The sequence below is a fragment of the Ranitomeya variabilis genome, chromosome 7 (assembly GCF_051348905.1).
Source record: "Ranitomeya variabilis isolate aRanVar5 chromosome 7, aRanVar5.hap1, whole genome shotgun sequence".
In the NCBI taxonomy this organism is placed as follows: Eukaryota; Metazoa; Chordata; class Amphibia; order Anura; family Dendrobatidae; genus Ranitomeya; species Ranitomeya variabilis.
In genome coordinates, this window is record NC_135238.1 from 61915635 (window position 1) to 61934792 (window position 19158).

Here is a 19158-nt window from a genome sequence, read left to right on the forward strand (position 1 = left end):
AAACTGAATTATTTTAGGGTGAAAAAAGAAACGTAAAGAATTAAAATAATGTTATCCATATATACACTAAATGCACACCCATAAACTAATATTATTTTAATTTATTATGGAAATCTTTGCCAACTCTTAGTTGAAGTAGCACTCAAAATCTGTCAGATTGCTAGGACATCTCATGCGCACAGCGCTCGTGTACAGCCCACATGTGTTCAGAAATAGAAATGTTAATAGCTTAGTTTTTTATCAATTAACAAAGTACAAAGTGAATGAACAAAAGAGAAATCTACATGAAATCAATATTGGGCGTGACTTCACTCTGTTTATAGTGTATAATGCACTCCCCATAGTCCTGCATATAGTATAATACACCACATAGTCACAACATGTAATAGGGAAAAATGCAAAGTACTACATCTGCGCAATAAAAATGAAAAAAGCATATACAGAATGGGAGGAATAGGGCTAAGCAACAGCACATCTGAAAAAGACTTGGGTATACTAATAGATCATAAACTGAACAGGAGTCAACAGTGTGATGCAGCAGCAAAAAAGGCAAATGCAATTCTGGGATGTATTAACAGAAGCATACAGGCTAGATCACCTGAAGTCATTATTGCCCTCCACTCCTCTTTAGTCAGACCTCACCTGGAATACTGTGTCCAGTTTTCGGCACCACATTTTAAAAAAAGACATCAACAAACCGTAGTAAGTTCAGAGAAGAGCGACCTACAAACCATGTCCTATGAGGAACGGTTACAGAATTTGGGAATGTTTAGCTTACAAAAAAGAAGACTGAGAGGAGACTTAATAGCTGTCTACAAATATCTTAAGGGCTGTCACATTGTAGAAGGATCATCTTTATTCTCATTTGCACAAGGAAAGACTAGAAGTAATGGGATGAAACTGAATAGGAGGAGACAAAGATTAGACATTAGAAAAAACTTTTTGACAGTGAGGGAGATCAATGAGTGGAACAGGCTGCCACGAGAAGTGGTGAGTTCTCCTGCAATGGAAGTCTTCAAACAGAGGCTGGACAGACATCTGTCTGAGAGGGTTTAGTGATTCCTGCATTGAGCAGGGGGTTGGACCAGAAGACCCAGGAGGTCCCTTCCAACTCTACCATTTTACGATTCTATGATAGTTGTCCATATAATATAATGTACCCCAATATTCCTCCATATAGTATAATGCACCTTGATATATAATGCATAGGTCATAGGCCTCCATATTAGTATAATACACAACCCATATCCTTTATATAATATAATTCACAGGCCATAGTACTTCATATAGTATAATGCATAGCCCATAGTCCTCCATATTAGCATTAAACACAGCCCATAGCCTTCATACAATATAATGCACAGCCCATAGTCCTCCATATAGTATAAGGCAGGCCATAGTCTTCAATATAATATAATGCACAGGCCATAGTCCTCCATATAGTATATTGCACAACCTATAGTCATCCATATAGTATACTGCATAGCCCATAGTCATCCACATAGTATAATGCACCCCTCAGTCCTCCATACGGTATAATGCACTCCACCTAGTTCTCCATACAGTATAATGCAATAATGCACTCCCAATACACCTCCAAACAGTTTAATGCACTCCCCTTAGTCCTTCATACAGTATTATGCACCACATGGTCCTCCATATAGTATAATGCATTCCCTATAGTCCTCCATATAGTATAATTATATATTATTATAAAAGATTATATAATGCACTCCAAATAGTCCTCATCTAGTATAATGCACTGCCCATAGTCCTCCATATAGTATACTGCACAGCCCACTATGCTACGCTACTGGCAGGAGTGAACAGTAGTTTTTGTTGTTGGTACCATATTTGGGTACATATGATTTTTTGGTAACCTTTTATTCCATTTTTTTTCTTTATCGCAGTTACCATACTGGATAAAAATAACTTATTATGCAAGATCAGACTTTCAGATGTGGCAAACATCATTTTTGGAATGAGAAGAGTGATAAATTTAACTTTTAGAATTGCAATATATTTTTGTTTTATTAATTCCGTATAATGGCCATCAAGTGACTTCAGCACCCTGCGATCATCGATGTTCATCCCAACCCCTTTGCTGTAACCACTTCAGAGTGAGATGTGTAAAGAGACTTATTATTTTTTGTCATTACTGTATAGCTAATTACTGGGCTCAGTGGTCATATGATTAGCCTGAGACCGCTGAGCCTAGTGATTGGTGGCAGTGGTCATATCCTGTAGTCACGACGACATCACCACTGCTGTGGAGGATAGGCAAAACGTGAGCGGCTGGGGGTTAGTATGGCTCACTTTTTATTGTTAAGTCTAGGATGTCTTTGAAATAAAAATATATCCCCTTAAAAGCTTTTTAACTAATTTATCTTTATAATCATCTGCTTCTGATTCTGTCATGTCTTGCTGCTGCCCCATATAGGCTAGGTTTAAGTTTTTGTGCGACACCTTTGCAATCCGTCTTTGTCCAGAATTGACGTATGTAATAATTGACGTAATAATGTAATACTAATAACTTATACAGTAATGTATTCATTCTAATTGTTTAGAACATACACAAATAAACCTTTGAAATGCTAAGATTGAATGCATCGGGTTTATTCCACTCTTGTGATTTTCTTCTCAACTCTATTTTACAGGTGCAAAAATATGATTTTCTCCATGAAGCAGCTGGGTGGTCTCTGGCAGGGTCCCAGGAGATAGCTGAACTCCTACAGTATGGCCCTAAAGCAGTTCACCAGATGTGGAAACAGAGCAGTCTACGACAAATGCTCCGACATGACCTTCCTTTATACTTAGAAAAACTCAGCAACTTGGTTCAGCAAATGCAAACTGAACTGCAAAGTAAGAAAACTGATTTACATTACATCTGTTGACAAGGAAAATGGTAACAACCAATATATTCAATTCATACATTTTGAAGAGGAGTAATACAGGAACAACATAGAGTTCTAGAAAAATATGTTCCAGGATTGTGTTTTTTATTTTGTACGGAATGCAAGTATTCCTTAAAACAGACATATAACACTGATTGGTGATTTAGTTTGATTGACCCCCCCAAATTTTTAACCCCTTAACGACATCCGCAATATATATACTGTGCATGTCGAAAGCGGGTGTATGGAGCAGGCTTACACAGCGAGCCCACCCCATACCTGGCAAGTGATGGCTGTGTATTACAGTGAGGACCAGTCCACAATTGTTAACTTTTTAAATGCCGCTGTCAATCTTTGACATTTAACACACACCGAAATGCGCACGTATGATTACCCCCTCCATCAGCCCACCCTTGACATGATTGTGGGTTACCGATGGGTTATCATGACAGCCAGGGGTCAGCTGATGACCCCCATGCCTGTCATTACAGAGCTCCTTTGAAACCCTTCCTGTGACCGGGCTTCAAAGGAGACCGTAAGTTCTTGATTTGCATCTTCAAGTACCCTAAGGGGGTAAAAGTAAAAGAAAAAAAAAGTTTTACGAAATCCGAAAAGAAAAATAAAAGTTGATATCACCCCCCTTTCCCCTCCCCATTCAAAATAAAGATATTAAAAAATTTTTTAAAAATACACATAATCAGCGCTTTCAAAAAAGTTTAATCTATCAAAACATAACAACAATTAACCTGATCGGTAAACACAGCAAACGGGAAAATTTCAAAAATGCCAAAATTACGTCTTTTTGGTCGCCGCAGTTGGTCGCGATCAAAAAGTCACATCTATTAAAAAATGGTACTAATGAAAATGTCTTGTTCCCCAAAGAGTTAAGTTATCACACAGCTCCATTGGCTGAAATAGAAAAACCTTACGGGTCTCGGAAAATGACGACACAACCCCCCAAATTTTTTTTTTGCAAACTTTTGATTTTTTTTCACTACTAAAATAATAAAAGAACAGGACATGTTTGATATCTCTGTAATCAAATTGATGAGGAGAATCATATTGCATGGTCATTTTTACCACAAAATATACACCGGAAAATTAATTCCCAAAAAACAATGTCCGATTTTTGTTTTTTTTCACAATTTCACCGCACTTGGAATTTTTTTCCCATTTTCGAGTACACTATGTGGAAAAATTACTGAGATAGGAGATGACAGTTGACACAAAGTTCTATGGAACTTGCAGTAAAATACTGTTTTTGCCTTGATTTCCTCCCCTCTTCATAAAAAATATGATTAGCAATTATCTCCTACCAGTAGTGGGAAAATATGTTTTCACCGAAGACAGCTAGACATCAATCCAAATACATTTACGTTTGTGAGTGTAACGTAAAAATGTGGAAAAGTTCACAGGGTATGAATACTTTTTCAAGGCATTATACAGAGATTATCTTGTCTTTCTATCCTCAGAGGCTTCTTCAATAATGCCCATTTCTGGATCTTGAGGTTTGGCTTATAACTGAGGTCACACAAACCATTAATAGTCAAATATTACATACAAGCTCTTCACATAATAGTCTGCTTGTTGTGAAGTCTTGTCTGAGAGTCCTAGCATTCTAAACCCCCATGATGTATCTGAATGGATCTGTTGATCACGTATTTTGGTAATCTGGGGTTGGTTTAAGTCAAAGATTGTCTGATTATCAGGTTTTTACTGTAGGTAATTGTAATGCAGGACATTTGATTGTCTTTATTGTTATTATTGATTTTTGTACAGGCTACCCTCACTGATCACATTATACGGTGTCATTTTAGAACCTCTTGCTACCTTAAAAGACGCCTATTACGATGCCACCTTAAAGCCACTGGATGACGTTTGGAGGGAAAAAACAGACGTTATTCTTCACCAAATCAATGTATATCTTCCAAGTATTATTAAGGATGAATGGTTGATGGAACCTATTAGACACGCTTTGCACAGCATAAAGGCTGGCGTAGATTTGGTGGGTATAAAAATAATATCAAGTCTGAAGTGTGTGACTCCATAGACTTAGTAAGAAATAGTATTCTTATTAAAGCGAATCTGTCAGCAGCATGATGTAGGGTCAGAGACCCCGATACCAGCGACGTGTCACTTACTGGGCTGCCTCCTGCAGTTTTGAAACTCTGAATGCTGAGCTCTGTATAACCCCGCCCACAACTGCTCATTGGTAGCTTTCTGTATCCACTGTGCATATGCAGAAAGCTCCCAATCAGTGGTGAGGGTAGGGTTATACAGAGCTCATGAATATGGAGGACTACAAGGCAGAAGGTTTACTAGTCCACTAGTGATAATCTCCTGCTGGATAAACAGTACTTTTAGCAAACTAACAGCAAGCAGCCCAGTAAGTAACATATGCCTAGAATCAGCATCTCTGTCTCTACATCATGATGCTCTCAGATTAGGTGGCACAAACCTACTGACAGATTACACACAATGTGAGGGGATATCTGCCATTAGTACAGCTATTTCTTAAATTGAAAGGGGCATTCTGCAGTTGCCTGTAGGCCTATGGCTGGCAGTGCCGCTATGCAGATAAAAACAGACCTGCACGATTAAGCAATATAACATTACTTTATAAGAAACCCCTTTAACAAGACGAAACTTCATAGTTAGTTTAATAATTAAATATATTTATATAATCCACATATTCATTTATTTTAACTTAGGGCATTCACCAGATCCTGAAGTGGACAGAGAACAAGCTTTCCAGAGCAGTAAGTAGGATTCGGAAACCTCTGTCAGGACTGTTTCGTTATTCCAGGTATGATTAGCAATGATTAGTGTCATTATGTTGTCTTAAAGGGGTTTTCTTATATGTATTTTCAAGAGGGATCTAAGGGGTAACGTTTCTCCTTGTGGAGAGTGATATGCCTGACATACCAGTGTAAGGAGACTTATAGGCCATGCAATGCTCCTCTTGGAAATTAAATATGCAAATTGCCTCTTTTGAACTGGACTAGAACTCTAGTGCCACCTATTGGAAGTAGCAATCCTAAAAGTCAATATCAAGCCCTTAGTGAGCTTTGCCGTATGACGTGGTATAACTGCCAAATCAGAAATTGAGATTCTATTTTATTTTATTGGGATTTTATGTGATATACCAACACTAAGTAGCAAGAATTTGTCAATTGAAAAGGAATTCATGCATCGTTTTGTAATCATTTTAAAAATATAAATCTGAAAATTGTGACATGCATTTGTATTTAGCCCCCTGTAGATGCCCCTAAATAAAATCCTGAGTGACCAATTGCCTCCAGAAGTCCCATAATTAGAAAATTAAATCCATTTATGTATAATTTATCCTCAGTATACCTACAGCTGTTCTGTTAAAACCTCAGAGGTATGTTAAAGAACATTAGGGATCAAACAGGATCATGAAAACCAAGGAACACACTAGACAGGTCAGGGATAAAGTTGTGGAGAAGATTAAAGCACGGTTAGTATTCTGACTCTTAAAGGCAGTATGAGTCTCTAAATCCTTAGCCATCAATCCCTTAGATAACTGTATGATTGTTGTACTCACATGCCAGGCATCCTCAGATAGTGCCAACTCAGCTAGCAGTGACTTGTAATAAGAGTCCAGGAGAAACTGTTATGATCTGGTGGCCTAAGAGCAGCATGAGACATACTCTGGAGAAGGTGGTACCTGTACTGACCGCAGACCCTGAACTTAACACCGCAACTAGAAGTAGCCGTGGAATGTACCTATCACTCCCTAGACATCTCGACACAGCCGGAGGACTAATTACCCCTAGAGATAGAAAAGGGAAAACTATTTTGCCTCAGAGAAAATCCCCAAAGGATAGACAGCCCCCCACAAATATTGACTGTGAGAGGAGAGGGAAAAAACATACACAGACTGAAATCAGAATTTAGCAAAGGAGGCCACTTCTAGCTAAATAGAAAGGATAGGACAGAGTACTATGCGGTCAGTATTAAAACACTAGAAAATATCCACCACAGAAAATACAAAATCTCCACATCTAACTAAAGATATGGAGGGTATATCTGCATCTCCAGAGATACCAGCTTGGCTAAACAAATCCTTATACAGACCAAGCTGGACAAGACAAAAACATGGAAAAGAACTGAACAATAAGGCCACAGCATGTGGACAGCAAAAATCAAGGCCAGAACTTATCTTTGTTGAAATGAACAGCAAAGCAGGAGAGACCAGGCAGGGATGTGAATCCTCCAGGAACAATGGGCAACTGGCACTGACTAAAGGGTCAAGCAAGACTAAATAGCCCAGTCAGAATTGCAGAAAGTGAACACACCTGATAAATGCTGCGATTCAGAGACAGCAGTGCTACCACTTATAACCACCGGAGGGAGCCCAAGAGCAGAATTCACAACAGTACCCCCCCTTGAGGAGGGGTCACCGAACCCTCACCAGAGCCCCCAGGCCGATCCGGACGAGCCAAATGAAAGGCACGAACCAAATCCTCAGCATGAACATCGGAGGCAACAACCCAAGAATTATCCTCCTGGCCATAACCCTTCCATTTGACAAGATACTGAAGCTTCCGCCTCGAAAAACGAGAATCCAAAATCTTCTCAACCACATACTCCAACTCCCCATCAATCAACACCGGGGCAGGAGGATCAACAGAGGGAACAACGGGCACCACATATTTCCGCAACAAAGATCTATGAAAAACATTATGGATGGAAAAAGAGGCTGGAAGGGCCAAACGAAAAGACACTGGATTGATAATCTCAGAAATCCTATAAGGGCCAATAAACCGAGGCTTAAACTTAGGGGAAGAAACCTTCATAGGAACATGACGGGAAGACAACCAGACCAAATCCCCAACCCGAAGCCGGGAACCAACACACCGACGACGGTTAGCAAAACGCTGAGCCCCCTCCTGAGACAACACCAAATTGTCAACAACATGAGCCCAAATTTGCTGCAACCTGTCAACCACAGAGTCCACCCCAGGACAATCAGAAGGCTCAACCTGCCCCGAAGAAAAACGAGGATGAAAACCAGAGTTACAAAAGAAGGGTGAAACCAAGGTAGCAGAACTAGCCCGATTATTAAGGGCAAACTCGGCCAATGGCAAGAAAGCCACCCAATCATCCTGATCAGCAGACACAAAGCATCTCAAATAAGTTTCCAAAGTCTGATTAGTTCACTCAGTTTGGCCATTTGTCTGAGGATGAAATGCGGAAGAAAAAGACAAATCAATGCCCAGCCTAGCACAAAAGGCCCGCCAAAACCTAGAAACAAACTGGGAACCTCTATCGGACACAATATTCTCCGAAATGCCATGCAAACGAACCACATGCTGAAAAAACAACGGAACCAAATCAGAAGAGGAAGGCAACTTAGGCAAAGGTACCAAATGAACCATCTTAGAAAACCGGTCACAAACCACCCAGATAACCGACATCCTCTGGGGAACCGGAAGATCCGAAATAAAATCCATAGAAATATGCGTCCAAGGCCTCTCAGGGACCGGCAAAGGCAAAAGCAACCCACTAGCGTGGGAACAGCAAGGCTTGGCCCGCGCACAAGTCCCACAGGACTGCACAAAAGAACGCACATCCCGTGACAAAGAAGGCCACCAAAAGGACCTACCAACCAAATCTCTGGTACCAAAAATCTCAGGATGACCAGCCAACACAGAACAATGAACCTCCGAAATCACTTTACTTGTCCATCTGTCAGGAACAAACAGTTTCCCCACTGGACAGCGGTCAGGTTTATCAGCCTGAAATTCCTGAAGAACCCGTCGTAAATCAGGGGAGATGGCAGAAAGAATCACCCCTTCCTTCAGAATGCCGACCGGCTCAAGGACCCCAGGAGAATCAGGCAAAAAGCTCCTAGAGAGGGCATCAGCCTTAACATTCTTAGAACCCGGAAGATACGAGACCACAAAATCAAAACGGGAGAAAAACAGGGACCACCGGGCCTGTCTAGGATTCAGCCGTTTGGCAGACTCGAGGTAAATCAGATTCTTATGATCGGTCAAGACCACAATACGGTGCTTGGCTCCCTCAAGCCAATGTCGCCACTCCTCAAATGCCCACTTCATAGCCAACAACTCACGATTGCCGACATCATAATTGCGTTCCGCAGGCGAAAACTTTCGAGAAAAGATGGCACACGGTTTCATCAAGGAACCATCAGAATTCCTCTGAGACAAAACGGCCCCTGCCCCTGCCCCAATCTCAGAAGCGTCAACCTCAACCTGAAAAGGAAGAGAAACATCCAGCTGACGCAACACCGGGGCAGAAGTAAATTGGCGTTTAAGCTCCTGAAAGGCAGAAACAGCCGCAGAGGACCAATTCGTCACATCAGCGCCTTTCTTCGTCAAATCGGTCAGGGGTTTAACCACACTGGAGAAGTTGGCAATGAAACGGCGATAAAAATTAGCAAAGCCCAAAAATTTCTGAAGGCTCTTCAAGGATGTGGGCTGGATCCAATCATGAATGGTCTGAACCTTAACCGGATCCATTTCTATAGATGAGGGAGAAAAAATGAAGCCCAAAAAAGAAATCTTCTGTACTCCAAAGAGGCACTTAGACCCCTTCACAAACAAGGCATTATCACGAAGGATCTGAAATACCATCCTGACTTGTTTCACATGAGACTCCCAATCATATGAAAAAATCAAAATATCATCCAAATATACAATCATGAATTTATCAAGATAATTCCGAAATATATCATGCATGAAGGACTGAAACACAGATGGAGCATTAGAGAGTCCGAATGGCATCACAAGGTATTCAAAATGGCCTTCGGGCGTATTAAACGCAGTTTTCCATTCGTCACCCTGCTTAATACGAACAAGATTATATGCCCCTCGAAGGTCAATCTTAGTAAACCAACTAGCCCCCTTAATCCTAGCAAACAGATCAGAAAGCAAAGGCAAAGGGTATTGGAATTTGACCGTGATCTTATTCAAGAGGCGATAATCAATACAGGGTCTCAAGGAGCCATCTTTTTTGGCAACAAAAAAAAACCTGCTCCCAATGGTGAAGAAGATGGCCGAATATGCCCCTTCTGCAAGGACTCCTTAACATAGCTCCGGATGGCGGTATGTTCTGGCACAGACAGGTTGAAAAGTCGGCCCTTAGGGAACTTACAGCCTGGAATCAAGTCAATAGCACAATCACAGTCCCTATGCGGTGGAAGGGAACTGGACTTGGGCTCATTGAATACATCCTGGAAATCTGACAAAAACTCAGGAATTTCAGAAGAGGGGGAGGAGGCAATTGACATCAAAGGAACGTCACCATGAACCCCCTGACAACCCCAACTAGTCACAGACATAGATTTCCAATCTAATACTGGATTATGCACCTGTAACCATGGGAAACCCAGCACAATAGCATCATGCAAATTATGCAACACCAGAAAACGACAATCTTCCTGATGGGCTGGCGCCATGCACATGGTCAGCTGTGTCCAAAACTGAGGTTTATTTTTAGCCAATGGTGTAGCATCAATGCCCCTCAAAGGAATAGGACTCTGCAAAGGCTGCAAGGGGAAACCACAATGTCTGGCAAATTCTAAGTCCATTAAGTTTAGAGCGGCGCCTGAATCCACAAATGCCATGACAGAAAATGACGATAATGAGCAGATCAGGGTCACAGATAACAGAAATTTAGGTTGTAATGTACTGATGGTAACAGAACTAGCGATTCTCTTGGTACGCTTAGGGCAATCAGAAATAACATGAGCAGAATCGCCGCGTAAAAACACAACCGATTCTGACGTCTGAATCCTTGTTGTTCAGCTCTAGACACAATCCTATCACACTGCATAGGCTCAGGATTCCGCTCAGAAGACAATGCCATAGTGTGCACAACTCTGCGCTCGCGCAAGCGCCGATCAATCTGAATGGCCAGAGACATAGAATCACTCAGACCAGCAGGCGTGGGGAAACCCACCATAACATCTTTAACGGATTCAGAAAGACCCTTTCTGAAAATTGCCGCCAAGGCATCCTCATTCCATTTAGTCAGTACAGACCATTTTCTACATTTCTGGCAATATGATTCTGCCGCTTCTTGACCCTGACACAGGGCCAACAAGGTCTTCTCAGCATGATCCACTGAATTAGGTTCATCATACAATAACCCAAGCGCCTGAAAAAAGGTGTCTACATTAAGCAACGCCGGATTCCCAGGTTCCAGGGCAAATGCCCAATCCTGGGGGTCAGCACGCAGCAGAGATATAACAATTTTAACCTGCTGGATGGGATCACCAGAGGAACGGGGTTTCAGAGCAAAAAACAGTTTACAGTTATTTTTAAAGCTCAAAAATTTGGACCTGTCCCCTAAAAACAAATCAGGAGTTGGAATTCTAGGCTCTAAAACCGGAGTCTGAACGATATAATCGGAAATACCCTGTACTCTAGCAGCAAGTTGATCCACACGAGAAGCCAATTCCTGAACATCCATACCAGCGCCGAACTCCTGAGCCACCCAGAGGTAAAGAGGGAAAAAAAAAAAAAACACAACAGACTACAGAAAAAAAAATGGCTCAGCACTTTCCTTCCCTTCTTCTGAGATGCGGTTAACTCATTGTTGGCCAGTTGTACTGTTATGATCTGGTGGCCTAAGAGCAGCATGAGACGTACTCTGGAGAAGGTGGTACCTGTACTGACCGCAGACCCTGAACTTAACACCGCAACTAGAAGTAGCCGTGGAATGTACCTATCACTCCCTAGACATCTCGACACAGCCGGAGGACTAATTACCCCTAGAGATAGAAAAGGGAAAACTATCTTGCCTCAGAGAAAATCCCCGAAGGATAGACAGCCCCCCACAAATATTGACTGTGAGAGGAGAGGGAAAAAACATACACAGACTGAAATCAGAATTTAGCAAAGGAGGCCACTTCTAGCTAAATAGAAAGGATAGGACAGAGTACTATGCGGTCAGTATTAAAACACTAGAAAATATCCACCACAGAAAATACAAAATCTCCACATCTAACTAAAGATATGGAGGGCACATCTGCATCTCCAGAGATACCAGCTTGGCTAAACAAATCCTTATACAGACCAAGCTGGACAAGACAAAAACATGGAAAAGAACTGAACAATAAGGCCACAGCATGTGGACAGCAAAAATCAAGGCCAGAACTTATCTTTGTTGAAATGAACAGCAAAGCAGGAGAGACCAGGCAGGGATGTGAATCCTCCAGAAACAATGGGCAACTGGCACTGACTAAAGGGTCAAGCAAGACTAAATAGCCCAGTCAGAATTGCAGAAAGTGAACACACCTGATAAATGCTGCGATTCAGAGACAGCAGTGCTACCACTTATAACCACCGGAGGGAGCCCAAGAGCAGAATTCACAACAAGAAACAGAGTTGATATTCTTTGAAATCTTTTATTAAGTACAATGCAGCAGGTGGAAAGGGTAATCCACCAACCGAAAATAGTATGACACAACTTCAAAACTACCAAGACAAGCCTGTCTACCTAAACAGACATCCCAAGGAAGGAGAGCACTAACTAGAGAAGCAGCTAAGAGGCCCACGGTCACGCTGGAGGAGTTGCAAAGATTCACAGCTCAGGTGGGAGAATCTGTCCACAGGACAACTATTAGGCCGGAGTCACACTAGACCGTAATACGGACGAGTGCTATGCGATAAAAAATCACATAGAACTCGGACCAATGTTAATCTATGGGGCAGCTCCTATCATCCATTGTTTTCTCGGCCGTATTCAGGATCCAGGTGAAATCGCAGCATGCTGTGATTGTGAGCATATCTCGGCCAAGACTCGCCAATGCAAGTCTATGGGTGTGAGAAAAACTCGCACACCACACGGACCATCATTGTGACATCCGTATGGCATCCGTATGCAATGCGATTTTAACATGAGCTTTTAGATAGAGAGAACTGCTGTATGTAAAAGCTCATGTTAAAATTGCATTGCATACAGATGCCATACGGATGTCACACTGTTACTAGATGCGAGGAAATCACATCCTCGCATTGCACACAGATGACATACGGATCACTGTTCGGAAACATTTGTGCGATTTTCAGCCGTCAAAATCGGACCGATTTTTTTATACGGTAAGTGTGACTCCGGCCTTAGTCATACACTACACAAATCTGGTCTTAATTGCACAGTGGCAAGAAGAAAGCTATTTTTGAAAGCAAACCATAAGAAGTCCTGTTTGTAGTTTGCAAAAAGCCATGTATAGGACACAGCTAGCATGTGCAAGAAGGTGCTCTGCTCAGATAAGACCAAAGTAGAACTTTTTGGGTTAAATGCAAAACACTATGTGTGATGGAAAACTAACTCTACACATCTCCTTGAAAACACCACTCACTGTCAAACATGGTGGTGGCAGCATCAAGCTGTGGGGATGCTTTTTTTCAGCCGGGACAGGGAAGCTGGACAGAGTTCATGGGTAGATGGGTGGAGCCAACTACAGGGCAATCCTGTAGGAAAATCTGTTGAAGGCTGTAAAAGACGTGAGACTGGGGCGTAGGTTCACCTTTCAGCAGGACGAAAACCCTAAACATCCTGCGAGAGCTACAATAGAAAGGTTCAGATCAAATCATATTTATGTGCCACAAACAGGAAGTTGATATCACCAACCATTCCCATTTTATTTAGGTATATCCATATAAATTGCCCACCCTGTAGAGTCTAGATCACGCAAAGTAATTATTGCCCTCTACTCCTCTTTGGTCAAACCTCATCTGGAATACTGTGTCCAGTTTTGGACACCACATTTTAAAAAAGATATCAACAAACTGGAGCAAGTTCAGAGAAGAGCGACTAGAATGGTGACCGGTCTGCAAACCATATCCTATGAGGAACGGTTACAGGATTTGGGAATGTTTAGCTTGCAAAAAAGAAGACTGAGAGGAGACTTAATGGTTGTCTACAAATATCTCAAGGGCTGTCACACTGTAGAAGGATCATCTTTATTCTCAATTGCACAAGGAAAGACTAGAAGCAATGGGATGAAACTGAATGGGAGGAGACACAGATTAGATATTAGAAAAAACTTTTTGACAGTTAGGATGATCAATGAGTGGAACAGGCTACCACGAGAGGTGGTGAGTTCTCCTTCCATGGAAGTCTTTAAACAGGAGCTGGACAGACATCTGTCTGGGATTATTTAGTGAATCCTGCTTTGAGCAGGGGGTTAGACCAGATGACCCAAGAGGTCCCTTTCAACTCTACCATTCTATGATTCTATGATTCTATTCCATTGGGAATCTGTGGCAGGACTTGAAAATTGTTGTTCATAGACATCTCCATCCAATCTCACTGAGCTAGAGCTAGTTTGCAAAGAAGAATGGGCAAAAAGTTTAACCTCTAGATGTGCAAAGCTGGTAGAGACAGACCCCAAAAGACTTGTAGTAGCAGTTGCAGCAAAAGGTGGTCTTACAAAGTATAGACTCAAGGGGACTAAATACAAATGCACAATCATAATTTTCATATTTATATTTTTAAAATATTTAGAAAACCACGTATCATTTTCTTTACACTTCACAAATACTTGCCACTTTCTGTTGGTATATAAGATAAAATCTAAAGAAAAACACTTAAGTTTATGGGTATAATGTTAAAAAATGTGGACAAGTTCACAGGGAATGAATACTTTTCAAGGCACCGTAATTGTGTCTGTACAGAAGAATAAAACTGTTTGTTTTTAATTTTGTCATTCCATTGCGGAGAATTAGCAATCAAAGTATATGATGGTGACCAATCGTACACAAGCAGCACTCAAAGGCAAGAAGAACACACCACCTCTGTAGCTCAGAGCAGGTTTCCGTATGTGAGCTGTAACGATACAGCTCTAACCTCCTGGTCTAACCACCTGCCTAAGTCAGTGTGGCAGGATGGACAATGCAGCAGAGTTTAACGGTGTCATATTCTGTCACCCACTTGGACTTAAAAAGGTTAACTCATTAGGTGCCAAATAAGTTGCCAATATCTCCGCAACAGAGAGGCGAAATTAAGCAAAAGAAAGTCCAATCATGGAATTAAAAAATGGTTTTATCGGCGCATATGGAATAAGTAATTAAATAATAGCCTCAGTAAGTGCCGACCTTGATGAGATTTTCTCATAAATATAGATTCAGTGGTCCACTAAATCATGGTTTGGCCAAAAAGTCTACAGAAAAGTCCAAATCCGGATACAATCTACTCCCATTCGGAATCACTGATGAAGGAAAACGTATTTTCCATAACACCTAGCATCGATATTTGGTCCGTGCACTTTTCCATCGTTGTGACGTCACTCCATACAGGACTTGTAAGGGAAGTTTGAATCGAGTTAACTTGTCTAGTGCGCACCTCTGACCGGAACGTGCAACGCTTTCTACCATCCTGTTAACAACACGCCAAATGGGAGTAGATTCTATCTGGATTTGGACTTTTCTGTAGATTCTTTCTGGCCAAACCAAGATTTAGTGGACTATGGAATCTATATCTATGAGAAAAACTCATCATGGTCGGTGCTGACTGTGGCTATTATTTAATAATTTCTTCCACAGTCATTACAATAGGCCCATAGGGTACGTAGCAAACAAGCACCAAACCTTCCCGTTCTGGCTCAGTTTTCTCTTCGTATGGTCTGATTAAATAATGACTGTTAGAGAAAAATTCTGCAGAATCATTCAGTTTTATGAATAGATGACATTAACATGTTACATCAGTTAAACTTTGCCTTAACAAGCCAGTGTATTCATATGACTGAACTAACACTGAATCATCTGCTTCCTCTTCCTCGTTTACATGTGATTTAAACACAGCTATTTTCATATATATTGTGTGGATTTGACGTTGCACTTGTCTTTCTTCCTCAATTTGCTACTGTAGAATTTTGCAAAGCTCAAAGACTGGAAACATGGCCCGATTCTAACGGATAGGTACTTAGCCACTTTAAAAAAAGAAGACAAGAACCTGCAAATCCAGCAATCTAAAGAGATCTATATACCACATCCAACAGTCTACAGACATCTATGTACTACACATCTCAGTCTACTGACATCTACAGTCATGGCCGAAAATGTTGGCACCCTTGAAATTGTTCCAGAAAATGAAGTATTTCTCCCAGAAAATTATTGCAATTATATGTTTTGTTATACACCTCTTTATTTCCTTTGTGTGTATTGGAACAAAAAAAAAACTGAAAAAAGGCAAATTGGACATAATTTCATACAAAAACCCCCAAATTTGCCTGACAAAATTGTTGGCACTTAATGTTTGGCTCCACACCCTTTGAAATAAATAACTGCAATTAATCGCTTCCTTTAACCATCAACAAGCTTCTTACACCTCTTCAACTGGAATTTAGGACCACTCTTTTGCAAACTACTCCAGGTCTTTCATATTTGAAGGGTGCCTTCTCCCAACAGCAATTTTAAGATCTCTCCACAGGTGTTCAAAGGGAATTAGATCCGGACTCATTGTTGGTCACTTCAGAAGTCTTCAGCACTTTGTTTTAATCCATTTCTGGGTGCTTCTTGAAGTATGTTTGTGGTCATTGTCCTGCTGGAAGACCCATAACTTAAGACAAAAACTGAGCTTTCTGACACTGGGCACTACATTGCGAACCAAAATCTTTTGGTAATCTTCAGTTTTCATGATGCTTTGCACACAGTCAATGCACCCAGTACCAGAGGCAGCAAAACAACCTCAAAATATCTTTGAACCTCCACCATATTTGACTGTAGGTAATGTGTTCTTTTCTTAACGTTTACTGTAAATAGTAGAATGATATCCTTTACCATAATCTTGGTCTCATCTGTTCACAAGAAGCTTTGCCAGAATTATTTTGGCTTACTTCCATACAATTTGGCAAACTGCAGTCTAGCTTTTTCATGTCCATGTGTCAGCAGTGGGTCCTCCTGGGTCTCCTGCCATAGGATTTCATTTCATTCAAATGTCAACGGATAGTTCACGCTGACATTGATGCACCCTGAGCCTTCAGGACAGCTTGAATTTCTTTGGAACTTGATTAGGGCTGCTTATTCATCATCTGAACTATCTAAGGAGATTAGATACAGTGCAATGGGTAGTAAACTTCTTGATTATGGTACTCACCATAGACAAAGGAACATCAAGATCTCTGTAGATGGACTTGTAACCTTGAGATTCTTGATATTGTTCAACATTTTTGCTTCTGAAGTCCTAGTTCTCTTCTCTCTCTGTTCTGCATGCATATTTTGGCACCTACAGACACACAATGCAAAGATTGAGTCAACTTTTCTCCTTTTTTCTGGTTTCAAGCGTGATTTTCATATTGCCCACATACTTGCCACATGTAAGTTTCAACAAGCATCACATATTTAAAGCAAAGTTATGTGCCCATAATTTTGGAAAGATGCCAACAGTTTTGTCTCGCCCATTTGTGGGTTTTTTGTGAAATTTTTTTGTTTTGTTATTCCAATACACACAAAGAAAATAAACATGTGTATAACAAAACATGCATAATTGAAATACTTAATTTTCTGGAACAATTTCAAGGGTACCAACACTTTTGGCCATGACTGTATATACAAGACATCCAACAGTTTACGGATGTCTATATGCTACATATCCAACAGTCTCCCGAGATCTATATACCACACATCAGTCTACAGACGTCTATATACTACACATTCAACAGTCTACGGAGATCTAAATACCACAAATCTAACACATTACAGACATACTACAAATCTAACCACACATCCAACAGTCTATAGACACCTATATACCACACATCTAACAGTCTACAGAGATCTACACTCACCGGCCACTTTATTAGGTACACCTGTCCAACTTCTTGTTAACACTTAATTTCTAATCAGCCAATCACATGGCGGCAACTCAGTGCATTTAGGCATGTAGACATGGTCAAGACAATCTCCTGCAGTTCAAACCGAGCATCAGTATGGGGAAGAAAGGTGATTTGAGTGCCTTTGAACGTGGCATGGTTGTTGGTGCCAGAAGGGCTGGTCTGAGTATTTCAGAAACTGCTGATCTACTGGGATTTTCACGCACAACCATCTCTAGGGTTTACAGAGAATGGTCCGAAAAAGAAAAAAAAATCCAGTGAGCGGCAGTTCTGTGGGCGGAAATGCCTTGTTGATGCCAGAGGTCAGAGGAGAATGGGCAGACTGGTTCGAGCTGATAGAAAGGCAACAGTGACTCAAATCGCCACCCGTTACAACCAAGGTAGGCCTAAGAGCATCTCTGAACGCACAGTGCGTCGAACTTTGAGGCAGATGGGCTACAGCAGCAGAAGACCACACCGGGTACCACTCCTTTCAGCTAAGAACAGGAAACTGAGGCTACAATTTTTACAAGCTCATCGAAATTGGACAGTAGAAGATTGGAAAAACGTTGCTTGGTCTGATGAGTCTCGATTTCTGCTGCGACATTCGGATGGTAGGGTCAGAATTTGGCGTAAACAACATGAAAGCATGGATCCATCCTGCCTTGTATGGAGCATCTTTGGGATGTGCAGCCGACAAATCTGCGGCAACTGTGTGATGCCATCATGTCAATATGGACCAAAATCTCTGAGGAATGCTTCCAGCACCTTGTTGAATCTATGCCACGAAGAATTGAGGCAGTTCTGAAGGCAAAAGGGGGTCCAACCCGTTACTAGCATGGTGTACCTAATAAAGTGGCCGGTGAGTGTATATACCAGTCATCTAATAGTCTATGGAGATCTACATACCACACATCCAACAGTCCACAGACACCTATATGCCACACGTCCAACAGTCTACGGACATCTATTTCTGCTAAGCATTATTTCTCAAGACTCTACATAAAATTCTCGATAGGTACTTACTTTTATCAAAATGTAACTAAGAACCTTGTGTTCAGTTTCAGAAAGTTATGCTTAGCAGCAGTAAATCACTGTAGGTTGATTGCTTGAATTCACTGCTAATTTTGTACTTTTGTGTTTATATAAAAATCAATAAAATATAACCTTTATTTCACTATTAAAAGGTACACACATACAAAAGACAATCACCAATTAGTTATATACAAATCTAATGGACAAGATGTATCCCTGTTCAGTTTCTCACTTTTATCTTACCTTGCCGGGGAGGCTGGCACCCTACACCTGCGCATTGGCACCCTCGCTCAACGACGGCTCTCCCTTCTTGCTCTAATAACACTATTGTCATGATCCAGACTGGGTTTTGAGTCCTGTCTTCTCTTTTCCCAGTCTGATCATGTCAGGGGTTAACTTTTCTCATCCTCAGTCTGGTCT

At 41.2% G+C, this 19158-nt stretch overlaps 1 protein-coding gene across 1 annotated transcript in view; it reads left to right on the forward strand.

Annotated features, from left to right (window-relative positions):
- The window catches only part of LOC143786017 (uncharacterized), a 376109-nt gene that overhangs the window by 330775 nt on the left and 26176 nt on the right, over positions 1-19158 (forward strand). The window contains exons 65-67 of the mRNA XM_077275186.1: positions 2658-2862; positions 4712-4899; positions 5606-5700. Of these exons, the coding sequence (XP_077131301.1) occupies positions 2658-2862; positions 4712-4899; positions 5606-5700 (488 nt within the window). The remainder of the gene's footprint in view (positions 1-2657; positions 2863-4711; positions 4900-5605; positions 5701-19158) is intronic.